Source organism: Lemur catta, chromosome 16 (genome assembly GCF_020740605.2).
Source record: "Lemur catta isolate mLemCat1 chromosome 16, mLemCat1.pri, whole genome shotgun sequence".
Taxonomy (NCBI): Eukaryota; Metazoa; Chordata; class Mammalia; order Primates; family Lemuridae; genus Lemur; species Lemur catta.
Window position 1 is genome coordinate 55317689 of NC_059143.1, and position 22010 is coordinate 55339698.

General features: G+C 49.4%; 1 protein-coding gene across 2 annotated transcripts; it reads left to right on the forward strand.

The window, feature by feature from the left end:
- The first annotated feature begins 2551 nt into the window (after positions 1–2551).
- On the forward strand, positions 2552–20154 carry SALL3 (spalt like transcription factor 3). Of its 2 annotated transcripts, XM_045527694.1 has the most exons (5): positions 2552–2633; positions 14548–14728; positions 15539–17418; positions 17635–17972; positions 19639–20154. In XM_045527694.1, the coding sequence occupies exons 1-5, from the start codon at positions 2552–2554 to the stop codon at positions 20068–20070; spliced, it is 2913 nt and encodes a 970-aa protein (XP_045383650.1). In that variant the 3' UTR covers positions 20071–20154. The 2 variants fall into 2 exon arrangements, with proteins under 2 accessions (XP_045383650.1, XP_045383649.1); XM_045527693.1 differs by having other exon boundaries at positions 14548–17972; positions 19639–20070.
- The last annotated feature ends 1856 nt before the right edge of the window (positions 20155–22010 follow it).

Consider the following 22010-nt stretch of genomic DNA (forward strand, 5'->3'; position numbering starts at 1 on the left):
CTCAAAGTGTGTCGATAAAAAAGGAAAGAAAAAAGAGAGGGAATTAACCAGGTCGTAACAGATGGTGCTCAGACCCACCGGCGACCGTTCCTGCGTTCTTTCTCCTCCAGAAAGCCGGCACTGCCTGCTGCCTTCCGCTGGCTCGGCGACTTCCCCAAACTCTTTGGTCCTGCAGATTCTGCAATAAACTTCCATTCCCCACAGCCGCTCGCCCCCACCCCTCACTTCCACATTCCTTCTCTCTGCCCGTTTTCCAGGGAAAATCCTTGCACCCGCTCGCCCCAAAGCCGCGACTCTAAACTTTTCACCGCCGCCGCCGGGCGCTCTGCGCCAGGTCAAGAGCGTCCCCCAAACGCCTGCAGCTTTGCAAAGTTCGCGGTGCACTTGCGGTGTAAAGACGTTTCCCCCTTCAAAGCTTAACCATGAGGACGCTACCGATGTGTGTGTTAAACGGGACAACTCTAGATTTCAAACATCGTTTATTGGCCTTCTTTCTTTTTTAAAAAAATCACTCAAATGAATACGCCCGCTACCAAAAGGTAAAATAAAACCAACCTTAAGGAATTTTTTTTTAAGTGGCGATGGGGGTTCTTTGGAGATGTCTCTAACCCGCGCTCCTTCCTCTGTAGGGTTTTCCGGCGTTTCTCCTGGAGCCCAGAGCTGTTGCTTCGTGAAACTTACACGATTAGAGGCGGGCGGGAGAACTCGGGCTGGGAGCCGGAAGATTCTAGAATGGTAAAAGCCGCCCGCGGAGAGCTGGGCTCGCGGCGCCCGGCCGGGGTCCGCTCGAGGGGGCGGGGAATTCCCTGGCCAGGCAGTCCTCCCCCCAGCCCGCCGGGAGCTCGCGGCCCGCGGGGCGCCGGAGGCCCGCTGGTCACCGCCCTCTCCCCCCACGAATGACACCGGGAAGGTTCCGGGAGGCCATCTGCCCCTAAGCTCCATACCAGCCAGGGATACTTGCAAGGACAAAAATAAGAAATTTAGGAAATGAAAAAAGACATACTGGGGCGAGGGGCACTGGCGCGGGAGCGGCGGCAACCGGGCTTGGGGCACATCCTGGCGGCCGTTCGGGGATGGAGGACACGCGCGGGCGAGCGCGCGGGCGTGTGCACGGCTGCGGGTGGGAGTGCGCCCGCCCGAGTGTGCGCGCGTGTGCGAGGGCGCGTGCGTGTGACCGCGGGCGAGGGGGCGGGCGCGTGTGCGGGGAGCGCGCGGCGCCAGCTGCCCGAGGGTGTGGGGCCGGGCCAGACGTGCGCACCCCCTCACCTGGCCCCCCACGCCACCCCCGAAATCCCGAGAACACGGTGGGCCGCGCGCCGGACTTTTGTGGAGTTGGAACTTTGGATCGCGCTCACTGCCCACTCTGCAGGCTCCCAGGCCCCGGGTGCCCGGGCCAGAGTGCCCGTTGAGAAGGGGAGCTGGGGTGGGGGGCACCGGGCCCGGCTGTCCCCTCTCCTCCCTGCATTTAAGAAGCCGCCAGCGTCGGAGAGGCCGGGCAGGCTGGCGTGGGGACCGAGGCGGCCCCGGTGGCGGCGGCGGGCGGGGCGGGCGCTCCGGAGTCTGTGGGGCCCGGGGTGGGGGGGCGGGGAGAAGGGGGAGCGGAGGGGAGGGGGACGCAGGGGAGGGGAGGGGAGGAGCCGCGCGGCCCGCGCCGCTTGCGAACCGGAAAGTTGGTCTTGCCGAAGTCCTGCCACCCCGGCGTGCGCACTCTGCTCCGCTCCGGCCGCGAGCCTCCGAGCCGGGCCGGCCGCCGGGGGAGGCCGCGGAGGGAACACGAGCCAGGAGAGAAGATCCGCAGAGAGGGAGCACCTGAGCCCGAGCGGGGCCGGCGCGCCGAGCAGCGCCGCGACCCGGGCCGAGGAGCCCAGGCGGCCGGCCGACCCTGTGCGCCCGGAGCGCAGGAGGCGCGGCGCCCGAGCGGCCCGGGCGAGACAAAGGCGCCGGGCCGGAGCCCTGCCCGCGGCCGCTCGCTCCGGGAGGGGCCGCCCGGCGGCGGCGGGGGGGGCGCGGCGCGGGGCGCGGGCGGCGGCGCAGACACTCTATAAAGGGGCGAGCCCGGCGCGCCGGCGGAGACGGCGCCGCGCGGACGCCGCCAAAGTTTGCTGCCTGCGCTTTGCGGAGGGGCGGCCGCCGCGGCCCGCGCCGCACCCGGGCCCGCCGGAGCCGCACCTGGGCGGCCAAGGAGCGCGGCGCCGGAGCGCGGGCGGCGGAGCCCGCGATGTGAGGCGGCGCCGGGCAGCGCGCGCCGAGGTCCCGCAGGCGCCGCGGCCCCTCCTCGCCCGCGCGGCCGCTAATTGCGAGCGCGGCCTCATTTGCATAGGCCGCCGGAGTCCGCTGGAGGCCGGCCAATCGGCGCGGCCCTCGGCTAATGGCCATGCATTATTCACCAGCCTAATTGCTCAGCCCCATGCGCGGCCCGCGCAGCCGCCGCCGCCGCCCCGCGCCCCGCGCCCCGCGCCCGCCCGGCCTCCCCGCGCCCACCCCGCGCCGTCCCCGCCGGCCTCCCCGCTGATGCCGCTGCCCCGCGCGGGGCCCGAGCGCCGCTAGCAGCATGTCTCGGCGCAAGCAGGCCAAGCCCCAGCACCTCAAGTCGGACGAGGAGCTGCCGCCGCCGGACGGGGCTCCGGAGCACGGTGAGGGCCGGGACCTCGGAGGGCCGGGGGATCTGGGGCGCGCACTGGGGCTGGGGAAGCGCGGGCGGCGGGATCGGCTGCGCGCGTCGCGGAGTGAGAAAAAGTTCCCTGGTTCCCGCGAGCAAGTGTCCGCGCCGTGCCCGGCTCCCGGTCCAGGCCGGCCTCGAGGACCCGGGTACTCTTCCCGAGCGCGCGCGGCCGCGGAAAGAGTTGTAGGCGAAGTAAACTTGGTTCCCCTCCTCGGAGTTGGGGAGTTGCGCGCGGAGACGCCGATGCCGGGGACGGCGCGGAGCCCACGCGGAGGCCGGGGCGGGAGGGGGTCCCCCGAGCAGCCCCCCGGTTCTCCGCAGTTGGACGCCGGGGCCGACCTCGCCCACCCCCGGGCAAGCGCAGCGGCGGGGATCGCGTGCAGAGCTCACCCACCGCTGGACGCGGGCCGGGGAGACCGCCACCCGGCCAGCTTTGTTCGGAGCCGCGCGTCCCGGCGCCCCAGGCAGTGCGCTCGAAGCCGGCGCTGGGGCCCACGCCGCCTCTCTGACCCCACCTGTGCCCCCACCCCCATGCCGCCAGCCGCCCGCCTCCGGTGACCCGCGGGCCGCAAGCCCCGCGATGTCCCAGCGCGGTGGCAAATCCAACGATCCCGTTCCGAAGCGAATAGAAAGTAAACGTCTCTTGGCCTTTCCTTAATGGCCGACCTGGGAATTAGGCTGCGGTGAGCACAGCTGCGGCGCTGGGGGCCGGTCTGTGCACGCAGTGGGGCCCAGCATGTGTGTAGTGGGCTCGCGTTTTTCCTTAGGCCTTTTCGGGTTGTCGTGGACGCACCGAAATCGGGCGCTGGAGGCACCTTTGCAGTCATTTCGCTGGTAGGAACTTTCTCCTGGAAACATCCAAAAACGAACGGCCCGCGCCGCCAAAGTTAGAGGCGGGCGACGATTTGGACTTCCTGTGGCCGAGCTTTAGCACCGTAAGGGTCGGGGCGCCCCGAGTCCCCCCTCTGGTGGAAGCCTCGGCCCTCGGCGCCCGCGGTCGGCGCGCCCGGCGGGGGCCCCAGGGCGCCGGGACCAGGGCCGGAGGCGCACGGCGGGGTGCGGGCCACCGAGCCTGCAGTGGAGCTCGCGCGGAACGTAATTTGTTCCTGAAAAAAGAGGCAGGCCAGCTTTTATGATTAACGTCTTACAAGTTGTTTAGAGGCAGATAGTAATCTTTTTACCCTGAGATCAGAATGTCTGCAAAAAGTAAAAGGAGTTTAAGAGTTTTTCGCAGAGTGCTGTAAAGTTTGGCAAAGCAGGTACGTCCGTGCCGGAGTGCAGCGCGAGAAAACGCTCGCAGCGCGGCTGGGAATTAATGAATTAAATAACATCAGGGAGCTCGTTTGGGTCTTTTTGTTGCCGCGGAGGTAAGGCAGCCTTATCTGTGCAGCCAAGTCAGCCAAGATTAGAACCGGCGATATGCTAAAAAGAAACGCTTGCATATGGTGGGTAGATTAAGGACAAAGAATCTTTTTGTCATGGAAATGGATTTTTTTTTGTTTTGTTTACTTCATCACATAGAATTTCTCACACTTGGTTTGTTTTGTATCGCCCTCAATGACTACATGATCAAATGAATGGATTTATTTCTGCCGAATGAGAAAGACAGTCTTTCCTTCAAAAGAACTACATTGCATCCCAGTGAGGAATGTTAAACCTTTATTATTGTGGCTCCTGAATAGCTTAAAATCGGCTTTCACAGCCGCCCCAAAATGCAACAATGTAAATACTTCTCAGCTTTGTAGGGTCGTTATCAAAATGTGCAATGTCTCCTTTTTTTAAAGCATATTTTAATTAATAGAGTAAAACCCCTTGTATTTAACAATTAACAAGCTGAGGCACTGCTATTCATTTTTAATTTCACTTCAGAAATGTGAGCATGCTGAACTTAATAGTGTAAACATGGTGAGAGATATATAGAGCCTATATTTGAAAACCTAAGATGGAGTAAATTATTTACAAGTTCTGTTTTGAATTCCCCTCGTTGCTGCTCGTATTTATTTAGAGATGCAGCATATGCAGGTTTTTACCCGTGCTAGAATGAAAGTTTTTGCCAAGAATGTTTTTCACGATCATTCAGAGTTGTAATCAAGATATTGCCACAGTTCCTGATCATATTTTGCAACAGGCCAAAAATAGCCTATCTAGGGGCAGAAGCTCACTCAAGTAATGTTTCCATGCTTGTTTTAAGAATAGTGTAGGCAAACTATCTTTTAAAAGTTCTTTCTGATTTAATTATTCTGAAGCAGATTGTTCATGGAGCATAAAAGATACTCTGTTCCCTGTTAAGTAAAGGAATGCTCATATGTATATTATTCTGTGGTTCTCATTGTTACTAAGATAAATAAGTAAAATGTTTCTTTAAAGATAAATGGTTGTGGAAACTAAATTATCCAACCTGAATCAGAGCTCCTAAAATTTTAATTTTGTTAAATGCATTGGAAATAAACTAACCATGCATGAAGTTATAAGTGAGCTAAATTAGTTTACAGTGTTTTAGAAACGAACTTAGTAATTCCTTTGTATTACTTTGGGTGTGACATATTAATTAAAGCAATAGGTCCATCTACTTCACGTGCAGTAAAATTGAAGGCAATTGCTAATGTCATGCAGAGCAAATATTATATGCAAAATTGCTTAGGAGAGACAAAGATTCAGTCATATTAATTCACAACAAAAAGCCTATATTTCTTAAAAAAGGATTATGACATTTTTCAGGCTTTGGCTTTTAGGCAAGCAATGAAAAGATACTACACAAAAATAGCTTCGGTGCTATCCAAACCTTAGCACTGCAGGAATGAAATATGATGACATTTCTAAAACGAGAAAAAGTAAGGATGATTTAGGTGAAGTTTTTAAGTTATCCTTTTGTAAAAATTTATTTTAAGGATCACTGAGACTTAGGTTTCTAATAGAAATGTCTTTTAAAGTTACTTATTTGCAAAGTATTTCATTCCTATTTTAGAAGTGTGATGCAGCTTGTGATTCAGTTAAGTTTATGACACAAGAATGAAATCCTTTGAGCAAGCTGAATATTTTTGTTCTGAGAAAAATTAATTAAAACTTCCAGTGACAGTTCTACTAAGAACTTTAAAAAATTTAATATTGCTACTCTTTGTTACATAAAGTATAATTTTAAAAAGATGTGTTTTATTGTCCTTAGAAAATATGTATATGACAAGGAACAAAGAGATATTATAATTTAAAACAATTTACCATCCTGTATTTTGTTTGCTAGCACTAATTGCTTCAAAGTGTGTTTTTATTTTCTGCCAACCTACAGTATATGGCTATCTTAAAAATCCTTTTAAATGTGGTGAGCATGTGATTTAAGAATTTACCAGTGGTATTCACAGACTGTGTTTAAATTAAGGGAAGGAAGGCCACCAGTGCTGGGGAAGGATCTTTTCCTTTCATCTGTATCTGCATGGTTTGCCAGCTCTCCCAGCACACTACACACATTTACAATTCAGCATACCAAAAGGAACAATACAGGAGCCACTTGCTAACATTCACAGGCAGATTGTTTTCTCTGAAACGTGAAAGGTAAAAAGTGAGTAACCAAGGAGGGGAAAGGAGAAGAATTTGCAAACATTTCTTTTAAAAATAACATTTAAAAATTTAACCTATTTAAAAACGCTCATTTCAGTGATGAACAAAAAAACATGCCAATTAATTCCCACCCTCAGAGAGCTGATTATGTAAGAGAGTTAGGGAATTTGTATATACAATAAATTTTAAACTTCCATGGCATATGCACAATCCAATATTTTTAGGTCTGTTCAGAACCAGAAAAAGAAAAAGGTATGGAGTAACAGCAGGAATTACTTAGCAAGCTGATTATTTTTTGTATACAAGATGATGGAAAAAGTGGGTCAGATTTCATTTTCAACTACAATCTCTAAGAAGCTTTACTATTCCTCTCCAGGTAGCCCTAAGAACATTTTCTTTTAGGAGAATTAGGCAAAGATAATAAAAAAAGGTTTCTATTCTGTGTACTGACCATTAGTTGGAATTTAGCATTCTTAAATGTAAGTTATTGGCACAGGCTTTTATTTAAGTAAAATAAAAATCTTTTTAACTGCTAATGAGGTTACGCACCATCTTTTAATGCTGCAAAATAGTTTCAAGAAGCATAATTTTTGAATAATACAACAGAAAGAGTTTCTTTTTATTGTTTTTGTTGGATTTTATTTTCCTACATGATTTCTTGAATAGTTGCCAGAATAAGACCCACATGTCTTAGACAGTCTCATGAAGATGTGAGCTAATTCTGCTACTCGTGGAACAGGGTTGTAATTATAGCGTATGCTAAGTCGATACACATTTCATATAAAATCAACTTAAATCTATGTAAAAATTGAGTGTTTTACTTTAAGTACATTTTATTTTTTTATTCTACCTTAGATTTTTCTTGTAATTTCAACACAATTATGATTTAAAATGCAGTTAACTATGTGACTTCCATACAAACAAGGCAAGTCACATTATAGAAAGTGTAAAATATTAATTGTAATAAGATGATGGAATAGTGTCTGTTTATGAGACTAAGAGATTACGATTGATTTGTTTCTTAATTAAAGGAAAGAGTTCTCGAGACTGAGACAGTGTCCACCAGAGGGGTCTGGCGATCCCAGTGTGGTGTCTAAATATTTTCTTCTGTGGGCCTGTCTTTTTCAATCACCTTCAGATTAGTTATGCCTACTATCTAAAATCCCTACCCCTTGGCATTCTCTGAGAGCATTAGCGGCCGGCTCGGGCAGAGAGCCTTTTTGTCTGATGTCTGTGAAAAGGTGGGGCCGCAGAGGGCTGGCCAGCTTCCCGACTCTCCCTGAAGGTGGGTAGTTAGAAGAGCCTTGACAAGCCTTGCTGATTTAACCTTTGCCTGCTCTGCCCTGCCAGGGGTGGCCACTAGATGTCAAGCTCGTAATACAATTAGTGCATCTGTGCTGTTGACCTTGGCAACAGGGCTCACCACTGTTCTGTTAAGTGTTAATACTGAATCTGAGTGTTAACTAGAGATCCCGCGAGCTTGCTCTGTGCGCACAGCTTATCAAACGCCCATCTAGTTCAGCACAAGTGTTTATAGTTCTTAAAGAAGAGAAAACGGCTTTCTTTTGTGTAGCTATTGCATCTTGAACTGTTTAATTAACCCTGCAGGTGCCGCGCGGCACTTTGTCTTAATTCGTTGGCATGCGGGTCCTCTTTTCGAGAGTGACCTTCACTGCACTGTGTGATAATTCTATTGTATGATTTGTATACATGCAGAGTCACTGGCTTCAATGACCCCGGCAGTGGCTTTTCCAGGATGATTTTTTGCATATGTGCAAACTTTGTCCATAGGAATGAAACAGTGTCATGACATGATGATGAATAATGGAAATGATGTAATCACCTGGCCCCCAGTACGAGCAGTCTAATGGTTACAGTTGATCCTAGCCTTGTTCCTGGACACAGGATGGCTCCTGCCCTCTAGGGCTATTTAGAAATAGCCATTTACACATCTAAGTTGTTTTGCTTATTTGTTTATTTCTATGCATAGTGGACTTGAGCAGTGGCAGTGTTTGGATAGTTGCACAGGCACTTTCAAGTCAGCATGTCATGAAATATCACATTTAATTTCATACATCGAATCTGTGAGACCACATCCTCTGAATTTAAAACATCCACATCTTCACCAGAAGTAATGTGGCAAAACCTCGCTTTCACCCTCTCAAGAAATTTTGATTGAAATTGTTTGCATCAGCTGACATTTTTCATCAGCTCGTGCATTTTTCACTAGGCATAGATGGTGGGTGATGTATGTGTATCCACAAGCATGTTGCAGTACAGAGTCTCCGTGAAAGGACTATTGTGCAACCCTGAAGTGTAACAAACATCTTATTTGGTGTTAGGTGCAGACAGTTAAAGCAAATGTGAGTGTTGTCCTGCTCCCATCTGCACACGCCCATAAAGGAAACAGTGTCTTCCTCCCTGGTGCTTCACCGCACAGATTAAAAGCTGCAAATGTTTTAAACAGAAGACAGTTGGCGACTGTGCCACAGGTGGTCGTGACTTAACAAATTTGAGATGCGGGCCTCTGAGTAGGCACGCAGGAGTGTGTGGGTCAGAGCCCGTGTTGCGCATAGCAAGAGTGCCCTCCACCGTTCAGCGCCATGCACACAAGCTTCGAGGTCTAAGGAAAAGGACAGAAAATTTTTCTATTGCGTCTGGAATTTCTTCTACATTGTTAGACACAGTAGGGGTCTCTATTTGTCTCCTCCTGTTTCACAGCTTGGGCTCAGTATGTGATAATTCATCTTTCTTTATGGGATTCAGAGCTATCATAAGGAGTTAAAAAGAATTAATTTGCAAGAAAATAAGTGTCTCCTAACAATTTAGGAAAACTTGAAAAATGCTCTCTAGATTTTTAAGAGACAGAAAAGCATAGAGAAAGTACGTTTGCCTTTCCTGAAGATCCACGTGGCATTTTAAAGTTACTAATTAAAGTGGAGAAGTTAACATCCCTTTTCCTGTGCTAAGCAAGTTTTGCTTCTCCTTTTGTTAATTGTAATTAATTAAAATGTGTTGCAAAAGTGTAGCAGAATAAAGGTGAGCTTTTGAGATGGATAAAATTATAAAATATCTATTTTACTACTTTGTAAATGGTTAGCTTATTTACAAGCCACTGTACTCCTTGAAAAGAGAAAATTAAAAAACCTTGCTAAGAACTGTAGTTTAGAATTTTTAAAGAAACGTTATGTCTCAAGTGTTCTTATATGTATCACCATGATGTTTTTCACTTGTGGCTTTAGAAAGGGCATCAGGGCTAAAAATTCTGCCTATCTTCTGATACATCATTTTTAGAAGACAGTGAAAACATAATAGCTATATATTCTGTAACAAGCCAGGAATTAAAGCTGAGAGAACAGTGGAACAGTTTGAGAGGCTCCTTTCACCCTGGGAGAGTCAATCCTAAGAATAGGAATGCTTTTGGTAGGTGTTAGGTGTATATTAGTGAGCAGGAACAAAATGCATGTATTTAAAAAACTACCATCTTTGAAGCTGCCCTTTTGTTAGCTGTTTCCTCTAAATGGCTGGTGGGACCTTTCCCCCTCTTCGGTACAACTGAGAAACATAGAAAACTTGCTCAAGAATGTGTGCGCGGTGATACAGATAGAAACCCTGAAAATCTTAAGTAAAAATAGCAAATATTGGGATAGCTGTAAACTATACTGAAAGAACTATAATTTTTAGTCCCAATGGTGCAGGTAACCGTGGCAACAGGGGTTGCTACATATTGACATCAGCAAAGGAGGGTTACCCAGAGCAGCTTCCGGTACCTTCTTCACATTCACATGAAACCAGAGCAGCACATGTGTGGGGGACCTTCTCGAGCTAGTCTTGCCCAAATATTCCTGTTAACCAACACGGGAGGAGTGTTGGCTCAGCCGTATCACTTGCTGAATCGGTTGGCATTTTTCTTAACTTGTTCTAATATAATCCTTATGTACTACAAAATTCCTGCCTAATTACAGTTTAATCCCTTGCCTATTTACAGTTTCAAATCTCTTAGTTGTTGAACAGTGTGCAAAAAATAAATTACTTTGGCCATATTAACTAATGGATGTAATAACTTCTATTTTTGGAGCATAAAGGCCAGTTAAAAATGTAAGTTTAATTAAAAGATGGTTAAATATATTTGAATCTGACATAGTATTGGCTTTAAACAATGGCAGGATCAAGTGCTTTAGAAATTATATGATGAAATTGGGAACTGCATTCAGATTTTTCCCATATGGGTTTTCTTGTTACAGAAAGCATTTAAAAATAAGTAAAAAGGGCTGTATTAGCACACACACACTGTAATATGCATTTGATCATCATCATGAGAAAAGCCATGGAAGCAGGTTATAATAACTTATTTTAATTCTTTCACTCTGTTCAGAGGCATCAGAAGTCAACACTTTGAGTCTGCATGTCAGTGAAGTGTCTTGCTACTTCTGAAGATTTCTATCCTTAGTAAAATATGCTCACTTTATTTCCTACAAATCAGTTCAGTTGAAGTGCTTATTATTGCTGTTTAATAACATTCTTAAAGTATGCAGACAAAATTTCAATTTCCTATGTGACAAATGAGAGTTTTTCCCCTTTATTCCTTTTGTTCAAGGCTGTTTTATGAAATTTGTCCTTATCTATAACTTTTATGGAGCAGTTATCACAATCACATTTTGATAGTGAAACAGTCGTAGCTTGAGCATGTGAGAATAACAGTGGAAGTGAACACGCTATTGGTATTTTATGCAAATGCTAATAGAAATTATACATGGCAATTCTAATTTATTTGCCCACAATAAATCTACATTGTATGAAAAGAATTTTTTCCTTCACTAATTGTAGTTTTTAAGGTATGTTTTAGTCAAAAGTCAAATTTATAATGGAGCTTTACTTATAAAATCTAATTGTCTCTTTCCTTGGGTTCATTAACAAAATAAACTGTTAATAGGTCCAAATAGTAAGAATGCCATTTTTTTTTTACACAATTTCGTTCTTCAACTTTTGATGAATATAAGTAGAAGATTATTTTACCTTGACAAGAATATCTGCATTGTATTGAGGTAATTACCATGTATAATTGCTTTAAACAAAATGACTTTTATTATTTGACAGGAAGTGCCAAAATATTCTATGCACATTTTCTACAATTGATAAAAACTTGTAATTTAGCAAACCTACCAATGAGAAAATGAAATTACCTATGGGAACACTTCCCAACATCCTTGAATTTGGAAGTGAACTCTAAAAATACTTAACGCATAAAAAACTAATGGGAATGTAAAGATGCAAATCATTAAGGTAAACAGAAATTTGTTTTGTTAAGACCTTTGAAAAAAGCACAAGATCTTTGTGAAAAGCAAAAGGGGTATTTCTCTGTGTCACGTGCTATGTAGTTTGTTACAAAGAAAATCTGGGAAATGTTCATTTCTAAAAGTATAATTTATTTATGTTAATTCTTTCAATGCTGAACTCCCTTTAAATGATCCAGAAATCAACCTAATTTTAAAGCATGCTTTCAGTGAACTGTCCCTGATACATAGTCATAAAGAAAAAGTACTCTTTTAATGAGATATACAAGATGTATACTCTATAAAATTTTAAATTTATATACTGTGTGAAAGTTTTTATATACCATATGAGCTATACATTTTATCTCCTCCAAGGAGTTAAATGTAGAAAATATTTCAAGGAATTAGCAATATTTAATTCTTGGGATTTTCCATAATATATTTTATTCATGGCTTTAAAATATTGGAAAACAACTTTTTAAAACATTCTCTTCCTTGTTCAGTTATAATACCTTTTTATATATATGTTTGATTGCTCAGGGCAGATGAACTTTTTTTAATGGCCATTTAGTATTTTTTTTTTTTTTTTTTTTTTTTTTTTTGGACAGGAGTCTCGCTGTGTTGCCCAGGCTAGAGTGAGTGCCGTGGCGTCAGCCTAGCTCACAGCAACCTTAAACTCCTGGGCTTAAGTGATCCTACTGCCTCAGCCTCCCAGGTAGCTGGGACTACAGGCATGCGCCACCATGCCTGGCTAATTTTTTCTATCTATATTTTTTAGTTGACCAGATAATTTCTTTCTATTTTTAGTAGAGACGGGGTCTCGTTCAGGCTGGTCTTGAACTCCTGACCTCGAGCAATCCACCCGCCTCAGCCTCCCAGAGTGCTAGGATTACAGACGTGAGCCACTGCGCCCAGCCTAGCTTTTTTTAATATGTAGGTCTGCATACTATTCCACTCTTAAAAACAAATTGAAAAGTAAAAATTCTTTGCATTTTTGTAATAATTTCTAGAATACATGACTAGAATTTGAGACAGTCCTTATTTCTTATCAATCATTAAGAAATTATTTACCTGAAGATTTTAGGCTGTTATTTTTGTTTGTTTTTGCCTTATTTCATAACCTTAGCAGGTTTAAAAATTAGATTTTGCATACATTGGGCAAAGTTGAACACTGAGTATTTACTTTGTTAATGTGCCTATCTGCAGTATAAATCAGCTGTGTCTTTGCTTCCAGCCATAGTCACCCTCCTTACAGATGCCTATTGCATTCCTTCCTCAGTACAGTAATGAGGCTCCCGCTGTAGTCTGATCTTCAGCACCGAATTTAGTTTGAAAGTCTAGCAGGCTTTATGGGCTGCAGGCTCCAACTTCTTTTCCCTTTCAAATGGCTTAGCCAGTTAAGAAAATGCTAGTTGAATGCTGCTAATAATTTTTTAAAGGCATGTATAAATTACCTGGATATAATGGCCTCATGGAGAGTCACAGACTGGCCTCAAAAAATATTTTCCTTTTCCAATGGAGGAACTATGTGTTTTTACAGGACATTTTTTTTTTATTAGATTTCTCTGTTGAACTCAGTGGTGAATTATTCTTTTTCCAAAACTGTAAAAGAAAAAATTTGGAGACATTTTAGCAAATACATTTGATGTTATAACAGTAAATGATTTGGGGGACAGACTTGAAGATGTTTTGTTCTCACGCTCAACTATGCACATTTAACAAAGCTGACTTGCAGCTGTCATTCCTCTCTGTGCAAACTGAGTTGTTGCTGTCACTCCATCCATAAATTGACAAAAAGCACTTACGAGTCAGTAATATCCCGGCCAGCACATAGAGCCTGAGTAATTACCAGGAATTACTTTTCACCCCAACTACGCAAAAACTCGGAGGTAGAAATGCTATCATATGTTGATTTCTCATTCCTGTATAGCTATTTATTTGATCAGGTGTGAATTAGAGTCGTTCATTAAACGTGGTTGTTATTCGGCACAAGAGGGTAAGGGGAGACAGAGGAAGTGGCTGCGTACAACAGTAATTAAACATGTGTAACCAATTAGAGGGTTTTCCACTATGGCACAAGCATATAATTTGCTAAGTCTTTCTATGAGAATGGATGAAAATAGGTACAAAAAGTGTGTCTGACTACAACATTCTCATGTTAAACATGTCAACATAAATGAACTTTAAATATATAATTTCTAGTTTGTTAGCAAACCACTGAACTCTATTGGCTAATAACAATAACATGTAATTTTAGTTCATTTTGCCAAGAAATATTGCATCTGACAGAGCCAATTAATTGTACTAAACATGATTAATTTTAGGCCTAGGTTATATTGATATTAATTTGGCAAATTCCAAAACCTAGAGACGGACCCTACGTTTGTAGGGGAAGTACAAAGGCATAAAAAGATACTGGACTGATCTGCTCCAACTCTTAGTAGGGGTGTGGACATTGTTTTTCTGGGCAGATGCAAAAAGTGCTTATATTTTCTTCGTTACATTTACAAATGAAAATATTTAGCTGCAATTTCCTACAGGAAACAATGCCCATGGACTAGGAAGGTCCTGCAGAAGGACATTCCGTCTGTGACGCCCCGCGCTGCGCAGTGCAGCTGCCGTCCGGGGCCCGTCGGGTGCCGCTGCGGGTCCGAGAGGTGACGGTTCGTTGAGCGATGCTAAGCGGACTGGCAAAGGCATCTCTAATTTTGCTGGAAATAGGAAGCCCGATAGTAGAGGGAGCCGTAATGAGCCCGTCGAAGGCGGCTTTGTGCCGGCAGACAGGGCAGCTGCAGACCGTATGACGGTATCGGAAATCGATGGCTTCTATGGAATTTCATTAAGCAGCAGTATCCACAACTGATAGAGCCTCATAATTTGATGGATTGTGCTAAGAAAATGATTAGCTAGCTAGAAAGAGTCATAGAATACACACGCTGGGACGTCAGAAATGTTGAAGTGGGGTAATTTGTACAGAATAAAAAATATTGATTTTACCATGTGCAAAATTTCGAGGCAGAGGGTGGGCCGCGCGCCCCGCTGACGCTCTCTCGTTTTCAGGCGCCCCGGGGGACGGCGCGGAGGAGGCGGACAGCGGGCCCGAGAGCCGCAGCGCGGGCGAGGAGACCAGTGTCTGCGAGCAGTGCTGTGCCGAGTTCTTCAAGTGGGCCGACTTCCTGCAGCACAAGAAGAACTGCACCAAGAACCCGCCGGTGCTGATCGTGCACGAGGATGAGCCCGCGCCGCCCTCCGAGGACTTTCCGGAACCTTCTCCCGCCAGCTCCCCCAGCGAGCACACGGAGAGTGAGGCCGCCGAGGAGGCGGAGGGCGCGGAGGCCGAGGCGCGCGCGGCGGGCAGGGAGGCCCGGGAGGCCCGGGAGGCCGAGCCCATGGACGTGGAGCCCCCAGCGGAGCAGGGCTTGGCTGGCCCCAGCGCCCCCAGCGCAGCCCGGCCTGCTCCCGTGCCCGCGCCCGCGCCTGCTTACAGCATGCCAAGCACCAACGTGACGCTGGAGACGCTGCTCAGCACCAAGGTGGCCGTGGCGCAGTTCTCCCAAGGCGCGCGGGCGGCGGGCGGCACGGGCGCGGGCGCCGGGGTGGCGGCGGCGGCAGTGCCCATGATCCTGGAGCAGCTCCTGGCCCTGCAGCAGCAGCAGATCCACCAGCTGCAGCTCATCGAGCAGATCCGCAGCCAGGTGGCCCTGATGCACCGCCAGCCCCTGCGGCCCTCGCTCAGCCCCGCGGCTGCCCCAAACGCGCCGGCGCCCACCCCCAGCCAGCTGCCGGGGCTGACTGCGCCCCCCACCCTGCAACTCTCGGCCACCGCCCCCGGCCCCACCGCCCCTGCTGCCTTTGAGGGCCCGCAGCCCCTGTCGCGGCCCGCATCTGGCTCCAGCACCCCCGGCGGCCCGGCGGCGCCCTCTGAACCCGCAGCCCCCAGCGCCACCCCAGGCCCCACCCCGGGCGCCCCGCAGCCCCCAAACGCCGCCACGCCCCCTGCCCTAGGCCCCGCACCAACGCCGGGCTCGGCCCCCAGCCTGCCCGGCCCCAGCCTGCCGACCCCGCTTCTACCTCACACCTCCTCGAGCAGCGTCATCTTCCCCAACCCTCTGGTCAGCATCGCGGCCACGGCCAACGCCCTGGACCCCCTGTCGGCCCTCATGAAGCACCGCAAGGGCAAGCCCCCCAACGTGTCGGTGTTCGAGCCCAAGGCCAGCGCCGAGGACCCCTTCTTCAAGCACAAGTGCAGGTTCTGCGCCAAGGTCTTCGGCAGCGACAGCGCGCTGCAGATCCACCTGCGCTCGCACACGGGCGAGCGGCCCTTCAAGTGCAACATCTGCGGGAACCGCTTCTCCACCAAAGGCAACCTGAAGGTGCACTTCCAGAGGCACAAGGAGAAGTACCCCCACATCCAGATGAACCCCTACCCCGTTCCGGAGTACCTCGACAACGTGCCCACCTGCTCGGGCATCCCCTACGGCATGTCACTGCCCCCGGAGAAGCCCGTGACCACTTGGCTGGACAGCAAGCCCGTGCTGCCCACGGTACCCACGTCAGTGGGGCTGCAGCTGCCCCCCACCGTCCCCGGCACCCACGGCTACGCCGACTCCCCCAGCGTCACCCCTGCCAGCCGCTCCCCGCAGAGGCCCTCCCCCGCCTCCAGCGAGTGCACCTCCCTGTCCCCCGGTCTTAACAACCCTGAGTCTGGCATCCTGGTGGCCGCTGAGTCCCCACAGCCGCTCCTCAGCGCGTCCCTGACGAAGCCCGAGCCGCTGGGCCTGCCCAGCACGAACGCAAGGGCCGGGGACACCCCGGCCGCAGGCCCGGCCTGCTCTGCGCCCACCTCTGCCGCCAGCGCCGGCCCGGCCAGCGATGCGTCCGCGGGCCTGGGAAGCCCCGGGCTCTCGGCGGTCCCCGACCCGTTCAAGGCACAGTTTCCCTTCGGTGGGCTGCTGGACTCTATGCAAACTTCAGAAACCTCAAAGCTGCAGCAGCTGGTGGAGAACATCGACAAGAAGATGACGGATCCTAACCAGTGTGTCATCTGCCACCGCGTGCTGAGCTGCCAGAGCGCCCTGAAGATGCACTACCGGACGCACACCGGGGAGCGGCCCTTCAAGTGCAAGATCTGTGGCCGCGCCTTCACCACCAAGGGCAACCTGAAGACGCACTTCGGCGTGCACCGCGCCAAGCCGCCCCTGAGGGTGCAGCACTCCTGCCCCATCTGCCAGAAGAAGTTCACGAACGCCGTGGTGCTCCAGCAGCACATCCGCATGCACACGGGCGGACAGATCCCCAACACGCCCCTGCCCGAGGGCTTCCAGGACGCCATGGACTCGGAGCTCAGCTACGAGGAGAAGAACGCGGAGACCCTGAGCAGCTACGACGATGACATCGACGACAATTCCATGGAGGAGGACGCGGAGCTGAAGGACGCCACTAGCGACCCCTCGAAGCCACTGCTGTCATTCGCAGGGTCCTGCCCGCCCTCGCCACCCTCGGTCATCTCCAGCATTGCTGCCCTTGAGAATCAGATGAAGATGATCGACTCTGTCATGAACTGCCAGCAGCTGACCAGCTTGAAGTCCGTGGAAAATGGGTCCGGGGAGAGTGACCACCTGAGCAACGACTCCTCATCAGCCGTGGGTGACCTGGAGAGCCGCAGCGCGGGCAGCCCGGCGCTGTCCGAGTCCTCCTCCTCGCAGGCGCTGTCCCCCGCCAACAGCAATGGCGAGAGCTTCCGCTCCAAGTCGCCGGGCCTGGGCGCGCAGGTGGAGCCACAGGAGATCGTGCTCAAGACTGAAAGGCCAGACAGCCCGCCCCCGGCCCCAGGAAACGGAGGCGCCCTGGACCTGAGAGCTGGCCCTCCGTGCCGGCCAGCCATCAAGGAGGAAGCCCCCTTCAGCCTGCTGTTCCTGAGCAGAGAGCGGGGTAAGTGTTGGAGCACTGTGTGTGGTGTCTGTGGCAAGCCCTTTGCTTGCAAGAGCGCGTTGGAAATCCACTACCGCAGCCATACTAAGGAGCGGCCGTTTGTCTGCACAGTCTGCAGGCGCGGGTGCTCCACTATGGGTAATTTAAAACAGCACTTACTGACGCACAGATTGAAAGAGCTGCCTTCTCAGGTGTTTGACCCCAACTTTGCTCTAGGTCCCAGCCAAAGCACTCCTAGCCTGATCTCCAGCACGGCGCCCATGATCAAAACGGAAGTGAACGGCCACAGCAAGGCCATCTCGCTGGGCGAGGGCCCGCCACTGCCGGCGGGAGTCCAGGTCCCTGCTGGGCCTCAGACAGTGATGAGCCCGGGCCTCGCACCCATGCTGGCCCCCCCACCGCGCCGGACGCCCAAGCAGCACAACTGCCAGTCCTGCGGTAAGACCTTCTCCTCGGCCAGTGCCCTGCAGATCCATGAGCGAACCCACACCGGGGAGAAACCGTTCGGCTGTACCATCTGCGGCAGGGCCTTCACCACCAAGGGCAACCTCAAGGTAAGAACTCGGCAGGCCACGGCTCCCAGGGCCACAAGGGGACTTGCCCATGGATGGCCACATCCGCCACCTGCCTTAGACATACCAGCAGGGTCCTGCTCTTGGCCAGAGGGATGAGATGCCTTGCGTGTGAGCGTGTGTGCATGTTTGTATGTGCACAATGTATGGTGGGGGGTCATGTATGTATGTGCATGTGAGTGTGTGCATGTGTATATGTGTAATGTGTGCTATGTGGGGCCGTGTATGTGCATGTGTGTGCAATGGGTGCTGTATAGAGCCTTGTATGTATGTGCATGTGAGCGTGTGTGCATGTGTTTTATGTATGTAATGTATGGCGTGTGGGGGTGTAGGGTCATGTATGTATGTGCTTGCATGAGTATGCATAGTGTGCAGTATGTGGGTCATGTCTGTATGAGCGTGTGCATGTGTGCAATGTATATGGCAGTCGTGTGTGCATGTGAGTATGCACATGGTACATGTGTAGCATTGTATGTGTAGTGTATTCACACATGTATAGCATGGGCATCAGATGCACATGTGGTGTGTTCAAATGCACGTGTGGTGTGTGTGGTATGTCTGATGTGTACGTGCACACACACTTACGGGGCAGCACCCCGTTAAGCGGCTGTGAGAGGAGCATGAGTCTGGGCTTCTCCCTCCCCGAGGCTGGTGGAGCTGAGCACCTGATGGCTTCAGCCTGTTTTAGGGTCGGGGGGAGGGCGCACACTTTGCGACTTAGTGGGCAGACCCAGGGCCCAACGCTCTGTTGAATCTGATACAAAATAAATGTGGCCTTTATTGTTCACACATCACACAAATAATGCAAAGCTAAGGCATGCTCAGCGACTTCTAGAGGCTTCTATCCTGTCCGTGCAGCTGCCGAGAGGGCCCACGGAGGGGCACGTGGTGAGAAGCTCCCAGTGCTAGGGCAGGGAAGAGCAGACGCCAGGGTGTCTGTGTGTGCGACACAGTAACGTCATGCGTGCTCAGGAGACGGAAGCTGTGAGGACTGGCGGCGTGACGCCTTCAGGCCTGTGCTTTTGCGCGATCTCAGCTCAGTGGGCTGCTTCCGTCCTGTGTAAAGTACACGTTTGCGAAGCCAGCGTGTGTGGGCCTCTGCGGCCTCCTCCGTGAAAAGACGGACCTGTGCCTCCACGTGGGTGTGTGTCGGCGGAGTGGGAGCCGCTGACGGCCTGCTGGCCTCAGGTGGCCCCAGAGGCTTTAGATCGTTTCTTTCTTGTTTGAGAAAAAGCAGGAGGAGAGCCACAAAGACTTCCGGTATTAGAAGATTTAGGGTGTGAGGGCACAAAGGAGAGCCAGGGCCCGGGTAAGGCAATGGGGCAAGACCCTTGACCCTTGGAGCTCTAGAACGTTCTCTGGGTGGCCTCATAGCTTTTACACCTTAGGGAAAAAGTTATTCTAACGTGTGTCCATGGAAAGAGCACATACATTAATTGACATTTGTTGGTTTTGCTTTTTGTATCCAGTAAGATGAAATGTTGTATACATGAGTAGAAGGCGTTCAGGAAAGCTCACCCGAGCGTGCTCTGTTGTCCTCAAACATGCTCAGGACGGGGTGGCGCTTGTGAGACGGTGTGGACAGCACAGCTCTGCCTCGCGTGTGTGGACTTGCTTACCTGTGGGCTGTCTCTCGTGTCTCACACAGGTGCACATGGGGACGCACATGTGGAATAATGCCCCTGCCCGGCGTGGCCGCCGCCTCTCGGTGGAAAACCCCATGGCGCTGCTAGGGGGCGACGCCCTGAAGTTCTCGGAAATGTTCCAGAAGGATCTGGCAGCTCGAGCAATGAACGTCGACCCCAGCTTCTGGAACCAGTACGCTGCAGCGCTCACAAACGGGCTTGCCATGAAGAACAATGAGATCTCTGTCATCCAGAACGGAGGCGTCCCCCAGCTTCCAGTGAGTCTGGGGGCAGGTGCCATGCCCCCCTTGGGCACAGTGGCTGGGGGCATGGACAAAGCACGCACCGGCAACAGCCCGCCCCTCGTGGGATTGGACAAGGCTGGCTCGGAAACGACAGCCAGCCGTCCCTTCACGAGGTTCATTGAGGACAACAAGGAGATTGGCATAAACTAGCTGAACGCACCGTGACTCGCCCCACCCATCCTGTCCTGGGTCCATGGTCCGAAGTTGGAGCGCCAGGCCCTGGCCCTTCTTGCCAGGTTCTCACTAAGATTTTACCCGTAACAGAAAATACTTCCCCGTGTGGCTGCTGAAAGGTCATCTTGCAAGCGCGGCGTGGCACTTCCCTCAAGTGAGTTTGACTGCTCTTGAGAACACTGCAGCCTTTTAAATCAATTTCAGTCAAAAAAAGAAGTGCTGGAAAACCGCGTCGGGAACAGAAAGCACTCAGACCACATCCGCTCGTTCCTCCTAAAACCCAGTAATCTCTGCGAGGGAGGGAGGCAGGCCCCGCGGTGTCCCAGTGACACTCATTTGATGGTTTTGTTTGAATTGGTTAGAAACTTGAACTATGTTTTTAGAACTCTTCATCTAAAGAAGTGGTTTAGTCCTCCCAATGCTGTGTATTACGACAGTATCTTCGTCTGTAGTATTTATAATGTTAAGATTATGCGGGTAACAGACAATATAAGAGCCCCAACCTTAAATGAAGCTTTTGTACTGCAGAATACATCTGGCTATGTGATTTTTTTTTTTTAAAGCAAAATTTGTTTTACTATAAATAAGTGGATTATTTCAATGCAGGCAAAATTGTAACGTTCTATTGGGAAAGATAGCATGCTTTTTGTGTGCAAGTACCTGTCAGTAACAAGCCTTTTTTTTTTTTTTTTTTTTTTTTTTTTAATTTAAATGTTTGTAGCTGCTATGTGGACAGTTGTTTCCTAGTGTGGTCTGTAGCCCAGTGATTGGGGAATAAGTTACAGACAAACGTCACCGTAAATTATTCACAACATTATAAACAGTTGTGAGTAAATATTTCACATTATCAAAGCTGTACAATAAAAAGGTAATGTTTGTATAATGTGGTTGCAAACTCTTAATTTATACTACTGCACTTTTAGTATTTTGTATTAGGGAGGTTTGTCTATAATTTGAAAATTTAAAAAGATGTAAAGTATTTTATAAACAGTACTTCGGTTTAAGGAAAATGAAAAAAAAAACTGTTACAGTTTCTTGTTTTGTCTTAAGGTCAAACAATCTGAGAAATCTATGCTACTTAAACACAAAAGCCACCGAGACTTGTCAGCTCCTCAATAAAATAGGGCCTGCCGTTTCTTAAATTAGAATGATTTATTTAACTTTTTTACAAAGCCCATTTAAAAGCTGTGAGCACCCCTAACGAAACGTGGATGAATTAATCTTAGGACTGTGACACCGGAGCCGGCCAGGAAGGACTAGGAGAGCGTTGTGCAGGTGTAGTCCTGCTGTGGGCTGTTCTGTCTCCTCACACACCACAGACAGGAGTTTGACTTCCCTGTGGCACCGGCCACTTAGTGTAATAAACCAGAGAGATAGCAAGTGTCTGGCAGAACAATCAGTCATAACTTTGAAATTTTCTTCGTTCCTGGTTTATTTATCATCTTCTCAGATGAACACTAAGCACAATGTCCTCTGATTATTCAGAATACAATCTTATACCGACGACTGTGTCGAAAGTGTGTCCAGTAAGGAGAAGGGCAGGAGCTGGTTGGCAGGGCCGGCTCGGAGCCTGGGCACAGTGTTGCATGTACTACCTCATTTTTGTGCGTTGCAGGCGTGTGGAATCTGACACTACGAACTCCCAGCAGCACGGTCGTTCAGGAGACGCGCTGGGTAGCCGGGTAGCAGTGCAAGGAGCCGTGTGCCCTGCAGAAAGAATCAGACAGTGACGTCTTCTCGGTTGAGACAGAAAAACAAAACAATCTCTTTCTAACACAACCACAGCAGCGCCAAAGTCACTGTAAGAGGATGGGCTATTTCTGCCAGCGTGTCATTTAACAAAAAGAGTTTCAAAGACTCATTAGCTGTTTATTTCTATTGGAAATGAACGTTGAACTCTACAACTCTGTTTTTCG

Excerpts from the sequence above, each read along its gene's own strand:
- SALL3 (XM_045527693.1), top strand. The coding sequence starts at position 2,552 with ATGTCTCGGCGCAAGCAGGCCAAGCCCCAGCACCTCAAGTCGGACGAG. Across the intron at positions 2,634-14,547 it reads GGACGGGGCTCCGGAGCACG|GCGCCCCGGGGGACGGCGCG; the intron begins GTGAGGGCCGGG and ends TCTCGTTTTCAG. Across the intron at positions 17,973-19,638 it reads CCACCAAGGGCAACCTCAAG|GTGCACATGGGGACGCACAT; the intron begins GTAAGAACTCGG and ends TGTCTCACACAG.